Source organism: Myotis nattereri, assembly GCF_964212035.1.
Source record: "Myotis nattereri genome assembly, chromosome: 1".
In the NCBI taxonomy this organism is placed as follows: Eukaryota; Metazoa; Chordata; class Mammalia; order Chiroptera; family Vespertilionidae; genus Myotis; species Myotis nattereri.
The window spans coordinates 40,712,180-40,736,733 of NC_138075.1; the positions used below are offsets into that span (position 1 = coordinate 40,712,180).

General features: G+C 36.4%; 1 protein-coding gene across 1 annotated transcript in view; it reads right to left on the reverse strand.

The window, feature by feature from the left end:
- Positions 1-1,033: 1,033 nt before the first annotated feature.
- GPR137C (G protein-coupled receptor 137C) overlaps positions 1,034-24,554 on the reverse strand; it is a 54,552-nt gene continuing 31,031 nt past the window's right edge. Inside the window, exons 4-7 of the mRNA XM_081113232.1 lie at positions 9,689-9,838; positions 5,129-5,254; positions 4,831-4,949; positions 1,034-3,877 (exon numbers count right to left, since the gene is read on the reverse strand). Of these exons, the coding sequence (XP_080969358.1) occupies positions 3,700-3,877; positions 4,831-4,949; positions 5,129-5,254; positions 9,689-9,838 (573 nt within the window). The 3' untranslated portion in view covers positions 1,034-3,699. The remainder of the gene's footprint in view (positions 3,878-4,830; positions 4,950-5,128; positions 5,255-9,688; positions 9,839-24,554) is intronic.

Here is a 24,554-nt window from a genome sequence, read left to right on the forward strand (position 1 = left end):
CAGTGACAGCCATAGAAGGTAAATAAATCCCAGAATTAAAAGAAAAAAAGGAGAGGTTGGGAGCTTCAGTCACCCGACAGTCTGAAAACGGCCCTCAGTCCCTTACCCAGACTGGCCAGGCACCCCAGTGGGGACCCCCACTCTGAAGGGGGTGTGACCAGCTGCAAACAGCCATCAGCCCCTCATCCAGGCTGGCCAGGCACCCAAGCAGGACCCCCACCCTGATCCGGGACACCCTTCAGGGCAAACCAGCTGGCCCCCACCCGTGCACCAGGCCTCTATCCTATATAGTAAAAGGGTAATATACAAACTGACCCTAACAGCAGAAGGACTGGGAATGACTGGTCACTATGACACACACTGACCACCAGGGGGCAGACGCTCAATGCAGGAGCTGCCCTCTGGTGGTCAGGGCGCTCTCACATGGGAGGAGCTCTGCTCAGCCACAAGCAAGGCTGATGGCTGCCAGTACAGCAGTGATGGTGGGAGCCTCTCCTGCCTCCTCAGCAGCGCTAAGGATGTCCGACTGCAGTTTAGGCCTGCTCCCTGCTGGCAAGTGGACATCCCCCGAGGGCTCCTGGGCTGCCAGAGGGATGTCTGATTGCCATCTTAGGCCCAATCCCCCATGGAGGGGGCCTAAGCCAGCAGGTGGTCATCCCCTAAGTGGTCCCAGACTGCGAGAGGGTACAGGCCGGGCTGAGAGGCCCTCCCTCCCCCCTGAGTGCACAAAACCGAGCCTCTAGTTTAAGGGAAAGGAGGGGGGTTATAAGTTATTTCATACAAGGTTTTTTAGTGTTTAAATAAACATGTGCTATCTATATCGTTTAAAGTACAGTGTATAGCAGTTATCAAAATTACTGTATAATACTAAGGAACATGATGGTCAGGTATGAGTAATTACAAGCTCACTATCAGAGTATATTGTAATTCCTCTTTTTTCTCTCTCTGGTAGCACTAGGGTTCTTATCCTTATGTAGCAGAAACTCATTTGGTATAGTTCATTAAGAGAGATTAAGAAAACCAGACCTTCAAATAAAAGCACAAACACTTTTATTTTAACAGGAGTGTTTTGTTACAATTTAGTGAAACAACAAATAAATACATTCATTGACCACAGCTACACTTTTACAACCAGTTTGAAACTGATCATATAGCTGAGAAACACTGTTAAACAATAAAAAGGCAGCTATGCATAAAAGAGCTACTAGCTATAAATTACATCTTTAATAAAAACTACAACCAGCTATAATGAGTGGTAAGAGTTTCAAAATTAATGGCCACCCAAATGAAATGATAAAAACAAGTACTGCTAATAACTGTAGAATTACACACTTAAGCAATGAAATGCATTGTTCTAATTAATGAATCAAGAGGAAGGTTTGAAATTGTCATCATGTGCTTCAGTGCAGGATGAACAAGGAATCGGTAGCCCTTTGATTTTATAAACAACTCCTTTCAAGACCAAACTTAAAGTGCTCCTAGTGCTTTGGAATTTTCAAGCAAAAATTGGGCCAGAAGCTTATATTTCTTTGTCTTTGGTGATGTATTGTGGGAGATGTGTATAAAGAGACAAAGGCAAGAATTTAGGTACCGTAGTCAGTCATAAGAATATATTTATAAATCTCAAATTTGGAGGAACCAACTAAAGCAATTGAAAGAATCAAGTTACAGTATTTTATCTAAAATACTTTTTTTTAAAAAAGTAATCTTTGCTTATCTGGTCAAATAGAAACATTATCTAGGGAAGCCTTACTAGAAAAAAATGTCCTATATTTGAATCCCAAGGGTTAACACAAATCTTGTCATACAGCTTCAGATAATCAAATACCTAACATTATTAGGAAAATTAATAGTTGGCTTTCTGAAAAGAAATCTAATAACTGAAGTTGTAATCACAATATACTGAGCTGCATACTCTATTGTCATGTAAATACCAAGGTTAACTTCTGTAATATACATTTTAAAATAATTTGGTTACAATAAGAGAACTTATGAACCTAAAGTAGCATAACTATAGGTTTATGCTTCTGATTGAATTCAAAGTCATCTTGTATGATAAAAAGAATAAATTTATTTGGCTGTGTACCAGCCTCCCAAAAGACCGAAAGCATTAAAAATTTCATTTATTCCTTGGGGGTTTCACGTACTGTTATACTTTTGTGAAGTTACTGCATCCATTATTAAAAAGTTGAAAGGTATTTTAAGCGAGAGTAGAAATAAAACATAACTTTCAAATAAAATTAAGAGACAGAAAAGGACAGTTGTCTTATTAGTTCCAGTTCTGAAGAAACAGATCAGCAGACAATTGTATAAAGTTAGGTGTCTTAAAGTATGCTGTGACAGCTTCCCAATGTTGCCTGTTCCCTTGGCATCTTGAGGTATGCAGCAATCCTTCTCTTAATATAAACACTGGTAGAAAGTGCATTTTAAAATTCTCTATTACCTTAGCCTACCATATATTTTTTTAGATTTGGGATAGGATATTCAAGACAGTTTTAATATAATTCAAAAAGTATTCCAATGTTGCTAACCACTGGTTTTATACTTACCTAGTTAGTACCTTCATATCAGTTTGCTTATTTATATATTGTTGGAATTAAATTTAATTTGGCTTTGCCCATATAAGATATAAAAATGTGAAAACTAAAGGAGGACTTATGTCTTACAAAGTATTGCACTTGAGTTCACTGCAATGATGTATCATGATTAAATTTACCTGAGGACAATCCTGCTTTTCCGGTAAAACCAGGTAAAATCTTGTTTCTGCTAAATCAATTGCTTTTGCAAATGTATTCATGTTTTAACTTAGAATTGTATATTTCATGAATAACTCTTAAATGCATCTGTAAACTTGTTTAGTCCCAAGAGATTTCTACCAAAATATCCCTATGCAAAAACCACTATTGCTTTCTTGAAGAATCATGCTTAACCTACTACATGTATCTTAATCATACAAAATAATCACTTGACTACTTCTACTCAAAGTAGCCACATAATTTTCACTGGTGTACTTTCTTCTTGAAGAAATAACTGTGGCTTTCCAAAGAACACTGCTGGTCATCACTGTAAAGGTTTACTACTATCATTAAAAAAAAAAAAAAAAAAGATTGTTTGAATAATTGAAGTTGGTATTTTATGATCATGCTTAAAAGAACTATCTTCAATGATTACATATTTTTAAGTATATTTTAAAAAAGAATAATACATTTTTATGCTTTAGTTCTGTGCACTTTTCACACTGTAAAATTTTTATTGGGTAAAAATTCCATATAGAGTACACCATGTAATACACAGACGTTTATTTTAATAGGAAAATTGCCTCTTAATTTGGTGTACAATATAATATCGCAGGGTGAACACTGGAGTATGACTTTGAGGACTGCAGTGTACTCTTCAGAACAAAGATAAAAGTGCAAATATGCAAATATGCTTTTGATGTTCCACAGTCAAGTTGTTTGGAGACCATCGAGGGCCTTAAGATCTAATCTCTCTTTTCTCCCACTCCAAATGTTCCATTTAACTTCTCTGTACTATGAAGAGGTCAAAGTAATCGCTGTGTCCTCTGCTGAACACAGCCACATTTCCAGGCGTTGTTTTCAGTTGCAAAAGATAATGGAATGTTTATGTAGATGGCATTTAAATGCATTGAATACACACATTCATGAAAAACAACTGAAGAATCACAACTTGGTAATGCTGTCAGTTTTGTGGTGTTACATATAAGCTATGGTGATTGTTCAAATCGAAATTACTACAAGTAAAGAGCAAAGGAGCAGTATCTGTCATAGGTCCATTCAGGTGGGGAGAGACGGTGTAACTGTTGCTGCCACACCCTGCCATGGTGCCATACCAGCCCAACCCTTGTGAATTTGATAAACTGCAACAACAAAGAAAGGCACAGGACTGTGATCAGTATATAAGTCACACTGGCATTTTTAGTTTTCAATGAATTTTATAACATATTGAAATAACATAATGACTTTCTATAAAATTTAATGATTTTTACCTAATATCCTTGAATGTATATAATATATTACAAAATAATGAATAAGTACCACTCAGAACTAGAACTTGATTATCAGATAATAATAATAGTACATATTATGTACTAGGTTCTATTCTAAGACATTTGGCATACACATGTAGAATTATGTATATATGCACACATACTCATTTATAGTAATCTTCATAACAGCCCTATAGATTCTATTATTCCTATTTACAGATGAAAAACAGGCTAAAAAATGGGTTAAGTTACAGATGAAAAACAGGATAAAAAACAGATGAAGTGAGGATCATAAAAAATGCTCTAGCAAGCTAAAAGCATTATATCGGTGTGCACTGAGGCTTTCATTTTGCCCTGATACACAGGTGAATGGTTTGGATTTGCAATGATTTTGGAATTAAAGAGGTCACAAATGATTTCCCTGCCATCTAAGGTTCCCAAGAGTTTTATCTAGGGTTTCACTGTGGATTTTGAATAGCACTAGTATATAGATAAGGAAAATATATATATATATATATATATATATATATATATATATATATTCACTATAACAGTATTTCTTTCCTGCTCACCAATGCCCACCAGCTTTGAACCAATAAAGGATCCTGAAATGAACTGGTACTATTTTACCACAAAGGCTTAGAATTCAATGATAGTTCTTTATAGTACAGGTCCCACCATGGATTTAACATCTGCTACTCTAAGCTTCAATATCAAATGATTTTATTTATTGATTTGTAACACCAAATCACCTACTACACATTTGGGTTAAAGCTTAGATTTGCTCCTTTAAATCTATTTTAGTACTAATTCAGTACATCTACCTTCCTTCTCTTGAACTTCCCAGTCTTGGCAGGTCATCATCACTATCATATCGTCTTGGATTGTCAAAAAAATAAGCTCTGGGACTATAACCGTGACTATTTATCATGCCAGCAGGTGCCTGTGAAAAAAGTATTAGATAACATATGAAGATTTACTTTTCAATTAAGACAGGAGGCTAGAATCTATAATGCTTTTTAGTCTTAAACTTTGCTAAACATAGACAGACAATCAATATAAATGTTCCATTATTTTTAAAAGTAAGGAGAACAGGCATTAGGGAAGATTATGATATCTTACCAAATTCTGGTTTAATCTCTGTGCCCGGAAAAATAGTACCACCGACCATGCTGGCACATGTTCCCACAGAAAGAGGACCATTCCAAATACTATATACTCTTCTCCATTTACATCTTGCACATGAGCCTGTAAATAGAGTATGGCAGAGCAATATTGAAATCTGGTTTATGTATAATCGGTCACTCTCCACAATTAACTTGCTTCAGGCAGAGCAAGTTAAAATATATTAACTACAAGCACATAAAACTCTGAATTAATTTTCCATAGTTTGTGGTTTCCATTGTAATCATATTTATCCTTTAAAGAATATAAAAATGCATTAATGCTACATAGAAGAAAAAGCTATCAACTTTTTCAATTTATCGATTTATGAAAATATTTTTAATACATGGATAATATGGGGTGATCTCATTTTCAGTCCCCATAGTTGGAAGAGAGTCACAAAACAGACGACCGGTTCCAGCTGCTCCATGGGCGAACAGCACTTACCCGGAGTTAACACTTAGAGAATGTAACATGTACGTTGCTCAGCTCTTCTGTTACTTAAAAGTATGCTTTTGGGCCTAATCCCCATGTTAAATTTGTTTCTACTCTACTAGATGTAGGGAGAGATAAGGGGGAAGAGGAGTGAAGAGAATCTGTTACATGTGTAAATTCCTTCTCTGTATAAAGGTAACTGATATTCTGCCCTGGCTGGGTATCTCCGTTTGTTAGAGCATTGTCCCAAAACACCAAGGGTTCGATCCCTGGTCAGGGCACATGCAAGAAGCAACCAATGAATGCATAAATAAGTGGAACAACAAATCAATGTTTCCCTTTTTCTCTCCCTCTCTAAAATCAATAAATTTAAATTTTTTTTAAAAAAGGTAACTGAATTCTGATATAAGGGGATTCTAGAATTCCTTAAATTCAGTACAAATTTAAATTAATATAAATAGAGATGACATACAGTATGTCAAAAAGCACTTTAAGGAAGGAACTGGAGAACGCTGGGAATTTAAATATGCATAGCTAGAGTACTGTGAATTAGTATAGCAAACACCCAGGCAACCAAGGAACTATGAATGATCTTCCATTACCAAGACTGATTTGCCAATGATACATCTGGTCAGAGGTTAATTTCCAAAATATATAAAGAACTTACACAGCTCAACAACAGGAAGACAAACAATCCTATTTTTAAAAACAGACAAAGGACTGGAATAACTTCTCCAAAGAGGACATAGCCAACAGACACATGAAAAAATGCTCAAAGGCAATAATTATCAAAGTTGATAATCGAACCAGGAGGTCATGGTTCGATTAGATCATGACTTAAACATCTACAAATAAACAAAATATTTAGGTTATATGTAGTGCTTGGGTAAAAGAGAATTAAGTTTATCCTAACAAATTAAATACCAGTTTTCCCTAGCCAATGACAGGCAATTAATTTATCTAGAGATATTTAAATACTATCCTTTTTTTAAAAAATTAGCAAAATAGGGTTATGATCAATAGATTTATGGCACTATTAGTATTTTTTACAAAAGAAAGGAAAATACTCCTTTGGGAGATGTTCTCTCTGAAGAGTAATTTCAAGTGCCATATGTAAGTGAGGATTTTTATTGAAACAGTAATAAAAATAAAAACTCCCAGCAAACAAGAGACCTGACCTAAGTGGCTTCACAGGGGAGTTTTAATAAACATTCAAAGAAGAACTAACACCTATCCTCCTCAAACTATTCTAAAAAAATCCAAGAAAAGCGAAGACTTCTAGGTTCTTTTTATGAGGCCGAGATTATCCTAATTCCAAAACCAGAAAAGACACTACAAAGGAAGAAAATTATAGGCCAATATCTCTGATGATCATAGATGCTAAAATCCTCAACAAAATATTAGCAAACTGGATTCAGCAATACATTAAAAAGATCATATATTATGATCAAATGGGATTTATTCTGGGGATTCAAGGTTGGTACAATATTCTTAAATCAACAAATGTGATACATCACATAAACAGATTGAAAGACAAAAACCATGTGATCATATTGATAGATAGAGAAAAAGCATTTCATAAAATCTAGCACCCATTTTTGATAAAAACTTTCAGCAAAGTGGGAATAGAGGGATCATACTTCAACATAATAAAGGCTATATGACAAACCTACAGCCAACATCATAATCAACGGGAAAAAACTAAAAGCATTTCCCTTAAGATGAGCAACAAGACAGGAATGTCTGTTTTCACCACTCTAATTCAACATAGTACTACAAGTCCTAGCCACAGCAATCAGACGAGAAGAAGAAATAAAAGGCATACAAATTGGAAAGGAGGTAATAAAACTGTCATTGTTCGCAGATGACATTAACATTGCACATAGAAAATCCTGAAGACTCCACCAAGAACCTACTAAATATAATAAATGAACTCTGCAAAGTAGCAGGAATCAAAATTAATATTAAAAAATTGGTGGCATTTTTATAAACCAATAATGAACTATCAGAAAGAGAAACTAAGAAAAAAATCTCACTATTACAACAACAACAAAAATAAGGTACTTGGGAATAAATTTAACCAAGGAGGTAAAAGACCTGTACTTGGAAAACTACAGGACATTGAAGAAAGAAATTGAGGAAGATACAAATAAATGGAAGCATAGTCCGTGTTCATGGATGAAAGAACTAACATCATTAAAATGTCCATACTACCCAAAGCAATCTATACATTCAACACAATTCCTATTAAAATACCAATGGCATGTTTCACAGATCTAGAACAAATATTCCAAAAATGTATATGAAACCAAAAGAGACCTAGAATAGCCTCAGTAATCTTGAGAAAGAATAAAGTTGGAGGTAACACAATACCCGATATCAAACTATACTACAAGGCCATTGTAATAATAATAAAAAAAGCCTGGTACTGGCATAAGAACAGGCATATAGATCAATGGAAAAGAACAGAGCCCAGAAATAAACCCATACCTTTATAGTCAATTAATATTTGACAAAGAAGGCAAGAACAAACAATGGTAAACACAGTTTTTTCAATAAATGGTGTTGGGAAAATCGGACAGGGACATAGAAAAAATGAAACAAGATCACCAACTTACACCATACATAAGAATAAACTCAAAATGGATAAAAGACTTAAATGTAAGTCACAAACCATAAAAATCTTAGAAGAATACATAGTTAGTAAAACTCAGACATCTCTCATAGCAATATTTTTGCTGATATATCTTCTAGGGGATGGGAAACTAAGGAGAAAATAAACAAATGGGATTACATCAAAAGCAAAAGAAACCATCAACAAAATGAAAACAGAACCCACTATATGGGAGAACATATTTGCCAATGATACATCTGGTCAGAGGTTAATTTCCAAAATATATAAAGAACTTATACAGCTCAACAACAGGAAAACAAACAATCCTATTTTAAAAACGGGCAAAGGACTGGAATAGACACTTCTCCAAAGAGGACATAGCCAACAGACACATGATAAAATGCTCAAAGTCAATAATTATCAGAGAGATGCAAATTAAAACCACAATGAGATATCACTTCACACCTGTCAGAATGGCTATCATCAACAAATCAACAAACAACAAGTGCTGGAGAGGATGTGGAGAAAAGGGAACCCTTGTGTACTGTTTGTGGGAATGCAGACTGGTGCAGTGACTGTGGAAAACAGTACGGAATTTCTTCAAAAGATTAAAAATGGAAGTGCCTTTTGACCCAGTGATTCCATTTCTGGGAATGTATCCTTAGAATCCCAAAACACCAATTCAAAAATATATATGTACCCCTATATTTATTGCAGTGTTATTTATAATAGCCAAGACCTGGAAATAGCCTAAGTGCCCTCAGTAGATGAGTGGATAAAAAAGCTATGATACATTTACACAATGGAATACTGTGCTGCATGGATGAACCTGGAGAATATTATACTAAGTGAAATAAGCCAGTAGAGAAAGACAAATACCATATGATCTCACATGGAACAGACTGACAACTGTCAGAGGGTGGGGTAGGGAAGACTGGATGAAAGAAGGTGAAGGGATTAGCCAAAGAACATATATGCATAACCCATAGACATAGACAACAGTGTAGTGATGGCCAGAGGGAAGGGGTGTGTGGGATAGGTGGAGGTAGGCATGGTAGGGGAAATGGGGAATCAGTATATCAACAAAAAAAGGAAGTTAAAAAAAATAGCCCAAGCAGTGTGTCTCAGTGGTTGAGCATCGACCTATGAACCAGGAGGTCATGGTTCGATTCCACATCAGGGCACATGCCCGGGTTGCGGGCTTGATCGCTAGTAGTGGGTGTGCAGGAGGCAGTTGATCAATGATTCTCTCCCATCATTGATGTTTCTCTCTCTCCCTTCCTCTCTGATATCAATAAAAATATATATATATTTACAAAAACATATATTAAAAAAAACCAGTTTTAAGTATTTTAGATAGCAGCTAGAGATTTCATAAAAGTATTTATAAGTCAAACACTTAAAATATTCTCCTATTAAGGCTAATTCCATTATCATATTTAGATTGGCAATACATGGTAGATACTTACCTTATCTGAAAGATTATACCAGCCATAATTAAATGGACTTTCTAATGTATCCTGAGATAGGGTGATCACCACCAAATTATAACATGCTCTTGAGGAGTACAGAAGAATGACTACAGAGCTTACGACAACAGTCTGGCACAGAGACGTACCCTAAAAGAAATAAAAATCATCATCACAATACTCTGCACATTTGTCATGACAAGGTACTCATCCACTTGCTCAGCTTAATCACTTCTTGCAATGCACTCCTAGAAAACACTGAATGAACACCTGTTGAAACAACTATTATTCGCTTTACAATTCCTATTCTTAGAACCACATGTGTTTAATCTACCCTGTTAATACAAATAAGCTCTTTGCCAGCTTGTCCAATGGCACATGGAGAAAGATTTGTTCTGCTAGTTACCTCACTCCCTTAATAATGATTAAGTAGTAGGCAAAAGATCTGAGCTATGATTGACATTAATCAGAGAGGTAGTTAATCATAATGAGAAAAGAATGGGAAATAGAAGCATTAATTCATTTGATATACTTAATTTCCAATAAGATACAAACTTAGAATATAAATACAGCTCCTATGCTATTTGCTTCATTCTATTAGATTATATTAGTTGAGTTAATCTCCATTGATACTGTTATGTTGAAGATAAAATGATGTAGGCACTAAAAAATGTACTTTACAATCCATAATACTAAAACTGTTCACTGATTCCTCAAATATAGAAGGCCCTTATAATTTAGTGGTTCTCAAATGGAGTGTGCATATTGAAAGGGGTGTGGTATCCACCACTGAAGGATTCGTAAGCAGGAGTTTGTATTTCAATACAGTTGGTTTATTTTGTAATCCTATTTATCTTATGCATTAAAAATATTATTCTGAAAAGTGACACAATTGCCAAAGAGATCCACTGCAAAAAACAACAACACCTAATATATTCTTTTGATTGTCACAATGATTAAGGGGCAATGATGGCATTTAGCGCCGAAGGACCATGGATGCTACATGACTTGAAATTTGTAGGAAAGTTCTCCACATTAGAGAATTCTTCTCTGACTTTCATACTTTCCAATGTCCTTCTCGACATTCATGAAGATGAAAAGCCTGTTTATAATGATCTAACCCCAAACCGAATTCTGTTATACATATAAACAAAGTTTATGTTTGTATAATTTAAATAGATGCCAACATTTCAAGAAACACATATATCATGTAAATTAAGGGAAATTTGTGTTTTGTTCAGAACTTTGTCAAAAATGGTCAAATATTTCAGAAAATTATGAAACTGCAGCAGTACTGCTTGTGTTACATAAGACACCAATGCAACACACCTGTAACAGTTTGCATTTGTAGTGGTCCATGCACAGCTTCTATGCATAGATATAAGCATCTGAGTACTTACTACACTATGCCCCCCAAATTTTCATATTGAAATATTTGTTAATTACTTATATTTCCTCTTTCTATTACAATTATGGTAATTACATTGAATTTTTGAAGTTATGTGTGTAGGTAGGTTAAACAATCTTAATTTCACGATAGAAACAGGATATTAAAAATGTGATTAGAGCTCTGGGTGGTTTGGCTCAATGGATAGAGCGTTGACCTGGGGACTGAAAGGTCCCGGGTTCGATTCTAGCCAAGGGCACATGCATGAAGGAGGCAGCAGATCAATGATTCTCTCTCATCATTGATGTTTCTATCTCTCTCTCTCCCTTCCTCTCTGAAATCAATAAAAACGTATTTTTTAAAAATGTGATTAGAAGATTTGGTAGGATTGCACTGGGTTTGGTAGGATTGAGAACCATTATTATAAATGACTTCCTTATAAGAACATTACATTTTAGAGGTATATAAGAAGAAAGAGAACTAAAAGATGAAAGATATCTTAAAAGATGTTGGGATAGTAACTGAGTACCTTCTCTAAGCTAACCCACTACCATACCAAAAAGTATGTGTGAAAAGAAATAAAACCCTAGCAATATTATATTTTTTAAAAATAAAGGCTAAAATTTTTTGCAATGTACATTTTATTTTTGTGAATCCCCCAAAAAAGTTGTAATAAAAGAGCTAACCTAAAACCAATCCAGATCTAAATTTTAAAGTACTATATTATTAAAGAAAAGTTAGCAAGAAAAGTTAGAATATTCTAAGCATTACCATTCTTAAAATAACCATAAATACATTTACATAGTCAGTGCTTTAAGAAATAGAAAGACATCTTATAATATGGAGAGAGTCTGCTTATACATGTAAATGCTATAAAATTTTTTTAAAAAAGATTGTGAGAAAGAGCAAAGAATCAGTAATACCAAAGCAATTAAACTGCAGCCAAATTACATACATATAACAATGAAAGCAGTTTATTGATTTAGAAAACAAAGTAAGATTCTTCCTGCAAAATACAGAATTACAAAACAAAAAATAAGGACCACATGGAAAGTGTTGTAAAAAGTTAAAGAAAACCTTCCTAAATGAACAGTCATAACAAACAATTCTATTCAGGAGCAATCCTCAAAAAATAATTCTCCCTTCTTCCACCTCTGACATTTATACACTATTTTTTTAAAAAAAATTCCATACTTGACAAATAAAGAAGAGTTATACCTCACTCTAGTGCACATACCATTAACAGTTCAGTATGCATATCATTAACTAGAGTTCAATATTTGTTTACAGGTGTCTTTAAAACACGGAATAGACAGAAACCTCAACTGACCATTTGAGTTTTGACAAATGTGTACACCTGTATAACCCAAATCTCTACCAAAATAGAGAACATTACATTTCACAAAGTTTCCATATACTCCTCCCCCCAACTATTTTGTTTTTACCATAAAATAGTTTTGCCTACTGTAGAACTTCTTATAACTGAACTTATAAAATATGAACTATTTGATAGGTTTCATTCATTTAGCATAACATTTTGAAATTCATCCATGTTGTTGGATGTATCAGTAGTTAGGTCTTTGTATTGCCGAGGTGGATAGTTAGGTCTTTGTACCAGTACTGCTGGTTTGCTCAAGAGTTTCATAGCATTAGCACTGCAAGTCCCACATCCCAGAAAATTTCTCAGTCCGGGGCAAACCAGCACAGCTAGTTCCACTAATTCCATTATATAATTATGTGAGTTTGTTTATATGACAGTTCATTTATTCATTTTTATGTTGATGGACAAATTTCTATGAACATTCTTATACAAATCTTTTTGTGGACATATGCTTTCACTAAAAAAAAAAAAAAAAAAAAAAATACCTAAGAGTGAAATTGCTGGGCCATATGGTAGGTGTAAATTCAGCTGTATAAGAAACTACCAGATCTTTCCCCAAATGGATGTCCAATTTAACACTTCCAACAAAGTATTAGAGTTCCAGTTGCTCCACACCTTAGCATTTGGGGTTGTCAATCTTTTTATTTTTAGCCATGCTGGTGGATGTGTAGTGTATCATTTTGATTTTAATCTGCATTTCCTCGATGACTAATGATATTGTGCTTATTGACCATTTTTTTATATTCTTTGTGAAGAACGTTTTCATAGCTTCCACCACTTCTAAATTGTTTATTTATTTACTTATTGTTGAGTTGTATTTTGAAATTTTCATTGTAACTCACATGGAAACACAACAAGAATGGGTACTGTGGTTTTAAAAGAATTTTTTCCAAAAACTTTTAAAAATCTTAATTTGATATTGAACTATTTTACATATTAATCATCCTTTAGTCTAAAAGAAAAATTTTTCATATTTAAGAATTTATTATTACTTAGGAATATGGAGTTATTGTTTAGTGGATACAGAGTTTCAGTATGGGATGATGAAAATGTTCTGGAGATGGACAGTTGTGATGGTTGCACAACAATGTGAATGTACTTAATGCCACTGAACTGAACACTTAAAATAGTTAAAGTGGTAAATTTTATGTTTTGTATATTTTAGCACAATAAAAGTATATCTTTCTCAACACACAGGATCCCTGTTTACTTCTAAGATGCTGAGAAAGATGAAAGTATTAGAATTCTCTGACTCAACAAAGAATCTCTCTCAAAGGAACTGGGTGAAATTGTTTTCTTGTTTTCTCAAATAAAATGTCATAAAAACTATTTTTGGTCTTGTCTGGATAGCTCAGTTGGTTAGAGATTCATCCTGTTCTTGAGGGTTTGATTCCCTGTCAGGCACATACTTAGGTTGAGGTTCAATCCCCCGTCAAGCAGTGTGTAGGAGGCAACTAATTGATGTTTCTTTCTCATATAGATGTTTCTTTCTCTTTCTCTTTCTCTTTCTCTCTCTCTCTCTCTCTCTCTCTCTCTCTCTCTCTCTCTCTCTCTCTCTCTCAATGAGTGAAAGCATATCCTCAAGTGAGGATTAAAAAACAATCTTTCAATAGATTTTATAAATGTAAATAATTTGCCTTATTGTGTCTTCTGCAACAAAACATTTTTGAGTAGCATTATAGTCCAAGCATTATTTGAAACTAATTATTCAGAATGTAAAGCAAAAGGAATTGATATTTTAAATGCAGGTGTGCTGATAACTTTAAATACCAAAAACTATTTTTATAACTTTCCATGGTGGAAATTAAAAAGCCATTCAAGCATTTCACAGGCTATTATTATACTGCATTGACTGGTAAAGTACCCATTATAGCTGAGAGACCAGGAAAGCCTTACGTGGTTGACATTGCTGAACAAATGCCTGCTAGATGTAAAGTCCATAAAAGAAATTATGGCATTGCCAATTTCCAATAATACAGACATTTACTGATTTAAAAATTTAACTGAAAACATAAATGAATCTGATGTAGCAGTACTAATTTTGTTTGTATTCACTGGTGTCAGTACCAACTAATCATTCAAGAAGATATTCTTTTATGTGAATGCCTGAGAAATACAAGCGGTATATTCAAGGTTTTGAAAATTCCTCTGCTCATTTATCCTGGGCCAACTGTGTTAGTATTTTCACTAATGGTACAAAAGCAATGGTGGGTAAAAGTTCTGGACCTAAGCACAAATCAGTTCTAATAATGTATATACAGGTAGATATAAAACCATACTGTATTGTATTCCTCACTACTATGCATTTCCAGTTAGAAAAGAAAGTCAGTTTCATTTTAGAATATACTTGATGTGAAAATATATTTTTAAAGTAAGTTTGTGTTTAATTATATAGTGTCCCCAAAATGTACACATATACACTGAATAATTATAAAGGCAGTGTCTATTAAAATGCATTTCATTTTAATTTAACAGCTATTAGCTATTTAAGTGTGTATACTTTTTTGGGGACACCATATATATAGGAAGGAGGGGAGGAGAGAGAGAGAGGGAGAGGGAGAGGAGGAGGAGAGAGAGAGAGAGAGAGAGAGAGAGAGAGAGAGAGAGAGAGAGAGAGAGAGAGAGATATCGGTTGCCTTCCATGTGTGCCGGGCCATGGATTGAACCTGCAACCTGGGAATGTGCTGACCAGGAATTAAACCCACCACTTTTCTGGTGTACAGGATGACGCTCCAACCAGCTGAGCCACACCAGCTAGGGTGATGTAAAAATATTTATTGCCCTAGTCGGTTTGGCTCAGTGGATAGAGTGTCAGCTTGCAGACTGAAGGGTCCCGGGTTTGATTCCAGTCAAGGGCACATGCCTGGGTTGCGGGTGCATACAGGAGCCAGCCAATCAATGGTTCTCTCTTATCATTGATGTTTCTATCTCTCTCTCCCTCTTCCTTCCTCTCGGAAATCAATAAAAATATCTTTAAAAATATTAAATATCGACTCTAGAGTGTGTTTATTTAATACTCTGTGATGAGATGAAATGTGCCCTTAAAACAATTCTGCTACATATTGAAGTAAACTGGAAGAAAAGCACTTAGATGGTTGACTTACAAGCTGAACTAGCCACTGTTTTTCAGGGAAGGATTTTCTTCATATATTTCAACCTAAACAACATATCACAACAGATTGAGCACAAGTGACATGAAAATCCAGCTGTCTTCTATTGCCAGACATGTAAGGGATTTGCAAATGTAAAATGTCCATCTTCTCACTAGTTTATTTTTGCTTTGGAAAAGAACTATTTTTCATAAAAACACGTTATTCATGTTAGCATATAATGGATTTATTATTGATATCCTAAATTAACAAATAAATATTTTTAGAATTTCTCAAATTTTAGTTCTAATAATGTATACACAGGTAGATTCAATCTGTGTAAACAAAAGCTCTTTGGGGTCCTCAATAATTCTTAGTAGTGTACTGTGGTCTTGTGACCAAAAAGTTTGAGAATCACTGCTCTAGGGATTATAATATATATTCTAAACTTTTCAGTATAAGTAAGAGTTAATATTATGCCACTTGATATAAAATATAAGAACTTTGCAACCATATAGGTCCATTTAGCCCCATCCTTTATATTATAGTTGTTAAATATTATAGAGAATTATATGTCATATACATATGTATGCCTCACATTGTTATAATTTTTCCTTTGTACAGTTATATTTTAAATAAATTAAGAAATTATATTTACCCACATATCAACTATTTCTTGTGTTCTTCATTCCTTCCTGAAGAGATGAAATTCAAGCTACTTTTACTTCCCTCCCATCTGTAGAATTTTCTGAGCATTTCTTGTAGTACAGGTCTGATGGTAACCAGCCCTCTTATTTTTCTTTTATCAGAAGACATTATTTCTTCATCACTCTTTAAGAATATTTTCACTGAATATAGATTTCAGAGTTGACATTTTTCTTTCAGCATTTTAAAGATTTGTTTCCATGTCTTCTGGCCGCCATTATTTCTGATGAGAAATGAGTGATCATTTGAGTCAATGTTTCCTTATGTATGGGTCATTTTTTTTTGCTCTCAAGATTTTCTTTTATTTTTGGTTTTAAGCACTTTGACTATCCAGGACCTAGGAGAGATTATCTTTATATTTATCCTGATTGGGGTTGTTGAGCTACATGAAAATGTACATTTCTGTCTTTCATCAAAACTGGAAAATTTAGGTCAATATTCTTCAAATATTTTTTCCAACCTCACTTTACCCCTCCTTTTCTTTGGGTATTACAATTATACATGAGTAGGCCCTGAGACTCTGTTCATTATATTATCTTCTTCTCCCCATACCCTTCTCTGTTCAGATTGAATGATTTCTGCTGAGTTAAGTTCACTGACTCTTCTTTTATCTCCAATCTGCTGTTAAGCCCAAGTGGTGATTTTTCATTTTAAATGGTGTATTTTTAATTCTAGAATTTGTGTTTTTTCAGTTTCCCTATCTCTTGAGATGTCCTATTTATTTATTCATTTATCCAAGTATATTTTCCTTTACAGCCTTGAGCATATTATAAAACCTTTATCTGATATATCTAACATCTAGGTTATCTGGGCAAGATTGTTTCCAATAATTGCTTTTGAGTTTTGCTTTTTGTTCTTATATATGAATTAATTTTTTTTTTCTTCAGATATCTGATAACATTGGACTATGTTCTGGACATTGTGAGTGACATGTTTTAGAAACATGGGTTCAGTTCTCTTTCTTAGAAAAGTATGGAGTATTGATTTTCCTCTCTCTCTCTCTTTTCGGCAAACAACTTGGCTAGACTCAAATCCCAGACTGTCTCCCAAGCATGGATAGCAGCTGAAATATCAGTTTAATTTCTTTATCCTTTACTGTGCTGCTTGGAGTCTGTCCTGCACATGTGGAGTTCAGGTATCAGGTAAAAATTTGGCATAGTTTATAATCAGAATTTGGGGTTTCCTCTGTCTGGCTGTCTTCTTCCTGAGATTTCCCACTCACTTTCCATCTGTGGTAGTTACTTGAATTTTGTCTTCTGAATTCTTCAAGCAAGTAAAACAGCAGGTGGCTCTTCTGTTTTGGCTGCCCCATGGATGGGACCTTCCCTCAGCCTAGAAGCTGTAAAAAACAGGAAATTCACTCAGTGTCATCTCCTTCTTCTAAGTGGTTGCTCTCCAGTGCCTTCAGTGTTGTTATATTTTGTCCCGAATTTATGCTATCTGTGGAAGGTTGGTCCGATAGAAGCTATGCAGTCATTATTAGAAGCAGATCCCGGCACATATTTTTTGAAGCCATGTCACAAATGTTATTTCTATTTTGAAATTAAAATGCCAAACTAAGTATCAAAATAAGAAAACAAAGTACTAGTCTCAATTAGTAAATTTAAAAATATAGTTTGACAATTATATGGCCTACACAGTTTAAAAAATAGTTTCATGCTGCTAAAACACAATGACATTTGCACTCTGGCTCCTAGGGTCCTATCATTACGGAGTAGATGGCCATTACTGAGTGAACCCTCTGGACATGGAAAAACAAAAAAAAATTCTGCCCAGCTGGTGGGGTTCAGTGGCTGAGCACTGACCTATGAACCAGGAGGTTTGATTCTTAGTCGGGGCACATGCCCAGGTTGCAGGCTTGATCTCCAGTGGGGTCATGCACGAGGCAGCTGATCAATGATTCTCTCTCATCATTGATGTTTCTATCTTTCTCACCCCTTCCCTTCCTCTCTGAAACCAATATATTTTTTTTAAAAAAAGGAAAAGAAAGAAAAAAGAAATTGAAAATGCCAAGTGGTCTAATAAAAGGGTCTCCAGTGGTTCTCAACCTGTGGGTTGCGACCCCTGAAAATACATCCTGCATATCAGATATTTACATTACGATTCATAACAGTAGCAAAATTACAGTTATGAAGTAGCAACGAAAATAATTTTATGGTTGGGGGTCACCACAACATGAGGAACTGTATTAAAGGGTCGCGGCATTAGGAAGGTTGAAAACCACTGGTAGAGTATAAGGGGAAAGCTACTTGAACTTAGGTCACTATTCTTCAGATAAAAGTTACAAACCCAAGGTGTAAAGGATTTTTCAAATAGGACCAGCAACAGAATAGGAAATAAGACTTGGGATATAAGAACTGGAGTAACACAGGCAACAAACTAAAGAAGTGCCACAGTTCAAGATGGATAAAGTAAATCTCAGTAACTCAAGAAAGAACACAATATTAGAAAAGTGGCAACCATACTTACTTCGCCACCACCATCCTCCCCAAATTCTGGTTAAGTCATATTTCAGGATGGTGAAAGAAAAGCATTAATAGTATTTTATCTTGTTTCTTAAATTATGGCCTATGTTACTATAAACAATTGCTTTAGTCTTACGGGATCTGCTGGCCTGCGTGAAAGATCAGAAATATAATTTAGTGGAATATTACTGTATCTCTGCAAGATGCTGTTGCTGCCTTTCATCTCAACAGATTAATTAATATGGATTAAGGGTTGAATGAACGTAGGGCAGAAAGATTTCTGTAGTAATTAAAACTGTTAGGAATTCAGGAGAAAGAGGGAGAGCATGTGTTATTTGCAAATGGCCCTCTGGGCTGGGAGACAAGCTGATTTTGAGCATCACACAATAATTACTTTACATTCTTATCCAGATATAAAATTGTACATGTCCCTGATCAGAGATATAAGCCTAAAAGCTTAATTTTTATCCCCACCTGTTTTGAGTGGTCTTTCATACAGATTCCCAACTTGCCATTATAAGAAACTAGAGGCCCAGTGCACAAATTCGTGCACGGGTGGGGTCCCTCAGCCTGGCCGGTGATTGAGGCCTATCAGGGGGCTAACCGGCTGGAGGGAAGAAACCCTGGGAGGTTGGCTGGATGGACCCCAATTGGAGTCTATTGGGGGGACCGGGCAGCAGGAGGGAGGGACCTAGAGGTTGGCCAGTCCGTCGGGAGGGCCAGCCCGCTGGGGGCTGGGGGTGGGGGAAGGGGGCATGGGAGGTTGGCCAGCCTGCAAAGGGGAGGGGCTATGGGAGGTTGGCCGGCCACAGGAGGTTGGCTGTGGGAGCGCACTGATCACCAGAGGGCAGCTCCTGCATTGAACATCTGCCCCCTGGTGGTCAGTGTGCATCATAGCAACTGGTCAACTGGTCTTTCTGGTCACAACAGTTGCTTAGGCTTTTATATATATAGACTAAGGGCCCGAAGCACAAAATTTGTGTGTGGGGGTGTCCCTCAGCCCAGCCTGCACCCTCTCACAATCTGGGACCCCTCACTGCTAAATGCCCACCTGCTTGCTCCTTATCGCCCGCCTGCTCGCTCACCACTTGCCTCGCCGCTCCTTACCACCCGCCTGCTTGCTCCTTACTACTTAGTTTGCCGCTCCTTAGCGCTGCCGCGGAGGTGGGAGAGGCTCCCGCCACTGCCACTGCACTGGCCAGCCATGAGCCCAGCTTCTGGCAGAGTGGTGCTCCTGCTGTGGGAGCGCACTGACCACCAGAGGGCAGCTCCTGCGTTGAGCATCTGCTCCCTCGTGGTCAGTGAGCATCAGAGCAACTGGTCATTCTGGTCGTTCCGCCATAATGGTTGCTGGGCTTTTATTATATAGAGGCCCGGTGCACGAAATTTGTGCACAGGTAGGGTCCCTAGGCCTGGCTGGCAATCAGGGCTCATTGGGGTCTTCCACCTGCCGGCCGGGGCTTTCCTTCGTTCCATGTCGCCCCCTAGTGGTCAGCACACGTCATAGTGAGCGGTTGAACTCCCGAGGGGACAATTTGCATATTAGTCTTTTATTATATAGGATAAGCATCTACCATCACTGTAAACCTTTTGTGCTGATAAATTACTTTTCCATTAAAAAATAGATGTCTTGCCCTAGCCGGCTTGGCTCAGTGGATAGAGCGTCAGCCTGCACTGGGTCCCAAGTTCGATTCTGGCCAAGGGCACATGCCTGGGTTGTGGGCTCGATCCCCAATAGGGGGTGTGCAGGTGGCAGCAGATCAATGATTCTCTCTCTCCCTCTCCCTTCCTCTCTGAAATCAATAAAAATATATTTTTTAAAAAGAGATAATAGCTAACATTTATAAGCATTTTCCAAGTGCTAGGCATTATACTAAGTAAGCACTTTATATGCATTTTCATTTATTTTTTATAACAATGTTATAAGGTAGATACTACTCTTATCCTCATAACAACCTATGAGATTAACACTATCATTAGTTTCATTTTATAGATCAGGAGAGTGAAGCTACTTCTCTAATGTCATACAGCCAATAAAAAGGAGAGATGGGATTTACATCCTTATCTCTCTGATCCCAGGTTTCCAACTCTTAATCACTATAATACACAGTCTCTCAATAAGGTCTTTACAAATTAATTTAAAAAATTGATATACCTGAAAAAAGATATAAACAAATCCAAAAATATATCCAATCCAACTTTGTATTTATATCACCCACACTGCAAAAGAGAATCTGAGTAGTTATAGATACACACACACAAAAAAAATGAACATAGGAATGTGTGTGTGCAGTAGGGAGTGAGGGAGGTGGTGATAAAAAATTGAGAAGGAACTAGAAGTAGAGTCAGAACCAAAAATGGATATCACAAGGTCTTCTATGATTGATGAGCCACATAATTGCCACTGACCAACACAGTAACCAGAGAAAGGAAGGATTTAATCAATAATGTTTTACTTGGTACTGAATTGGAGGAAAAGATCTTTTCTGGGGAGCATTGTGTGGACAATATTCTCAGCAATATTATACAATAACTAGAGGCCCAGTGCATGAATTCATGCACGGGGCGGGGAGGTCCTTCAGCCTGGCCTGTGCCCTCTTGCAATCCGGGACCTCTCAGGGGATGTCTGACTGCCGGTTTAGGCCAGACCTGCAGGGATTGGGCCTAAACGGGCAATCAGACATCCCCTGAGGGATGTAGCGGTGTGCCAAGTGGCAGGCGGCCAGGGAGGATCCGGGGCTGGCTGCCACGCTGCTTGTGCTCATCCCGGGGCCTGCTGTGCCTGCCACCACCACTCAGTAGTGCTGCTATGAAGTCAGGAAAGACTCCCGCCAGTGCAGTTGCACTCGCCAGCCATGAGCCCAGCTTCTGGCTGAGTGGCACTCCCGCTGTGGGAGCGCACTGACCACCAGGGTGCAGCTCCTGTGTTGAGCATCTGCTCCCTGGTGGTCAGTGCACGTCATAGGGACTGGTTGACAGGTCATTCCAGTTGTTCAGTCGTAACAGTTGCTTAGGCTTTTATATACAGAGATGATTTTAAGATAAATATTTTTTACAAGAAATTTTTTACATATTTCTTTTTTTTTTTTTAAAATATATTTTATTGATTTTTCACAGAGAGGAAGGGAGAGAGATAGAGAGAGTTAGAAACATCGATGAGAGAGAAACATCGATCAGCTGCCTCCTGCACATCCCCCACTGGGGATATGCCCGCAACCCAGGTACATGCCCTTGACCGGAATCGAACCCGGGACCCTTCAGTCCACAGGCTGACGCTCTATCCACCGAGCCAAACCGGTTTTGGCTACATATTTCTTGATGTATGTTAAAGCATGGTATCAAAGTGTAGGTCGGAAAAGACAACTCTATTCAGGGTACAATGCAGCCTTAGTACCAAACTCTGCAATGATCTGGATTGGGCTGAGGATAAAATGTAGACTAGATAGGGAGGGAAATGGACAGACCATACCTCCATTAGGTAACCTTTTTGGAAATTAAAGTTTTGAATTTAACAATTGAGGGTTTATTTTCTCTAACCAAAATCTGGAGGGCAGAAATCTCTACATTGTTTAGTATACCAGATTCATATGCATGGACAATCAAGCAGAGAGTAAAACTGATAACTTCTTATGGTAGTTAGAGGGCCTGAACAGGACAGATGCCTGAATTTTAGACTTCCCGCCAAAGTGAATTGAAGGAAGAATTTTATACAGAGATAATATCTAGTTTACATTGATGTGTAAAATGTAATGTTTGAAACATGTTTGAAATCTAAACAGCAAATGCTCTTTGTTATTGTTAAATAAGAATATAAATAACAATATAACAAGATTATAGGGAGCTGCCAAAGCAGTACTTGAGAAAACATATTGCTCTAAATACCTTTATTATTTTACAAAATAATATATTAAATATCTATATCAGAACATAAACATGATATAAAATAACCTTAAAAATGTAAGAAAATAAAAAAATAAAAGCAGAAATAAGCTATTCAAATTGACAATAACATATTTAAAAAGCAAGCTGGAGTTGCTACTTTGAAAAAGGGAACCAAATCATATAGTTCTGTTCTAGTTGGTAAAATAATAAAGTAAAGATTTAAGAGAATTCAGATAGAGTGGTATTTCTCAATTTTATTTTGTAGATGAAGAAGGATTCCTAAAAAGGGGAAAGATTAGAGTTATGCCTTTAAAGTTAGGTGAGATAAGGACAAACAGGCAGAGAGCACTGGGAGGGGAAAAGGCATTCCTGAAAGACGAAACAACCTAAGGATACAGACAGGAAAGTATACTATGTGACACTTACAAATAAGGTAGCTCAGATTTGCTTGAGACAAATTATGGAAAATCTCATTATTACTGAATATGTAGAAGAAAGGAATAAAATGAGAAAAACAGAAGACTCAAGTCTGAGCTTTAAGGAAATGCTCTTACAGATACCAAGAAACAGTATCAGCGTGAAAAAAGAGATGGCACATGGCTCAATAGACATTTGTTGATTGAATCAAAGAAATGGCCATTACTGTAATTGTTACAGACAAAAAAACCCCCAAAACTGAACTGAGTAATTTTACAAGGAGAACGTGAAAGCAAGATGATGTATTCTTACATCTACACGATGGAATACTATGCTGCTCTAAAAAGGAAGGAACTCTTACCATTTGCAACATCATGGATGGAACTGGAGAGCATTATGCTAAGTGAAATAAGCCAGTCAATGAAGGAAAAATACCACATGATCTCACTCATTCATGGATAATAGAGACCATTATAAACTTTTGAACAATAATAGATACAGAGGCAGAGCTGCCTCAAACAGATTGTCAAACTGCAGCGGGAAGGCCGGGGAGGGTTGGGGGGCAGGAGGTAGGGGGGTAAGAGATCAACTAAAGGACTTGTATGCATGCATATAAGCATAACCAGTGGACATAAGACATTGGGGGATAGGGGAGGCTAGGGGACTGTCTAGGGCGGGGGGATAAAATGGACACATATGTAATACCCTTTGTAATACTTTAAGCAATAAATTAAAAAAAAAAAAGATGATGTGTTCTTTAAATAAAGAAGTTTATGACCTGACAGTACAATATAATACAAATAATCCAGTATCTTATATTTACCTTTATAGGTATGTATTTGAACATGTCTCTGTAATATTCCTAGAGAATTCTGAATCCATGCACCTTTTAAATTTAAGAGTTTAAAAAAATAGCAAAGTGAATACCATTCATTTGATAGTTAGGGGAAGATGTCTGAAATAACTCTGGAGGAGTTATCAGATGAACTTTTCTTCTCAGACTGGGAATATTGCTATATTCAGAGAACTATCTATTTCAAAGCAAGTTAAAAACAAACTTAGAAAAAGTTATTTGGTAACCAGAAAAGACCTTCAAAGTCAACCACATCTATTTATGCTTTATCACTAGACAAGCAAGACATATGAATTATATGGTGATGTTATTATATTAAGTGAGGGTGCTATTGCTACACCAAAAGATTATGTATCATATTAGTAACTATTATTTTTTTAACACTTAAACTGAAACCAGAATTAGCTAGAATACTTAAATTTAGTAACTTTTTAGAACGTAAGTTGAATAAAATTATTTTCCATATAAGATGAATAGGTTTGAAAGTTTAAGTTTAGTCTCTTCTCCCTTCCCCACACCTTTTCTTTCTCTCTTCATAAACAACATTATATACTAGTATATACTAGAGGCCCAGTGCATGAATTTGTGCATGGGTGGGGTCCAGCCGGTGCACCTGATGGGGCCCCATTGGGCCGGGCTGGCAGGGGGGAGGGGCCACAGGCAATTGGCCAACTGGCCCTGCCCGGG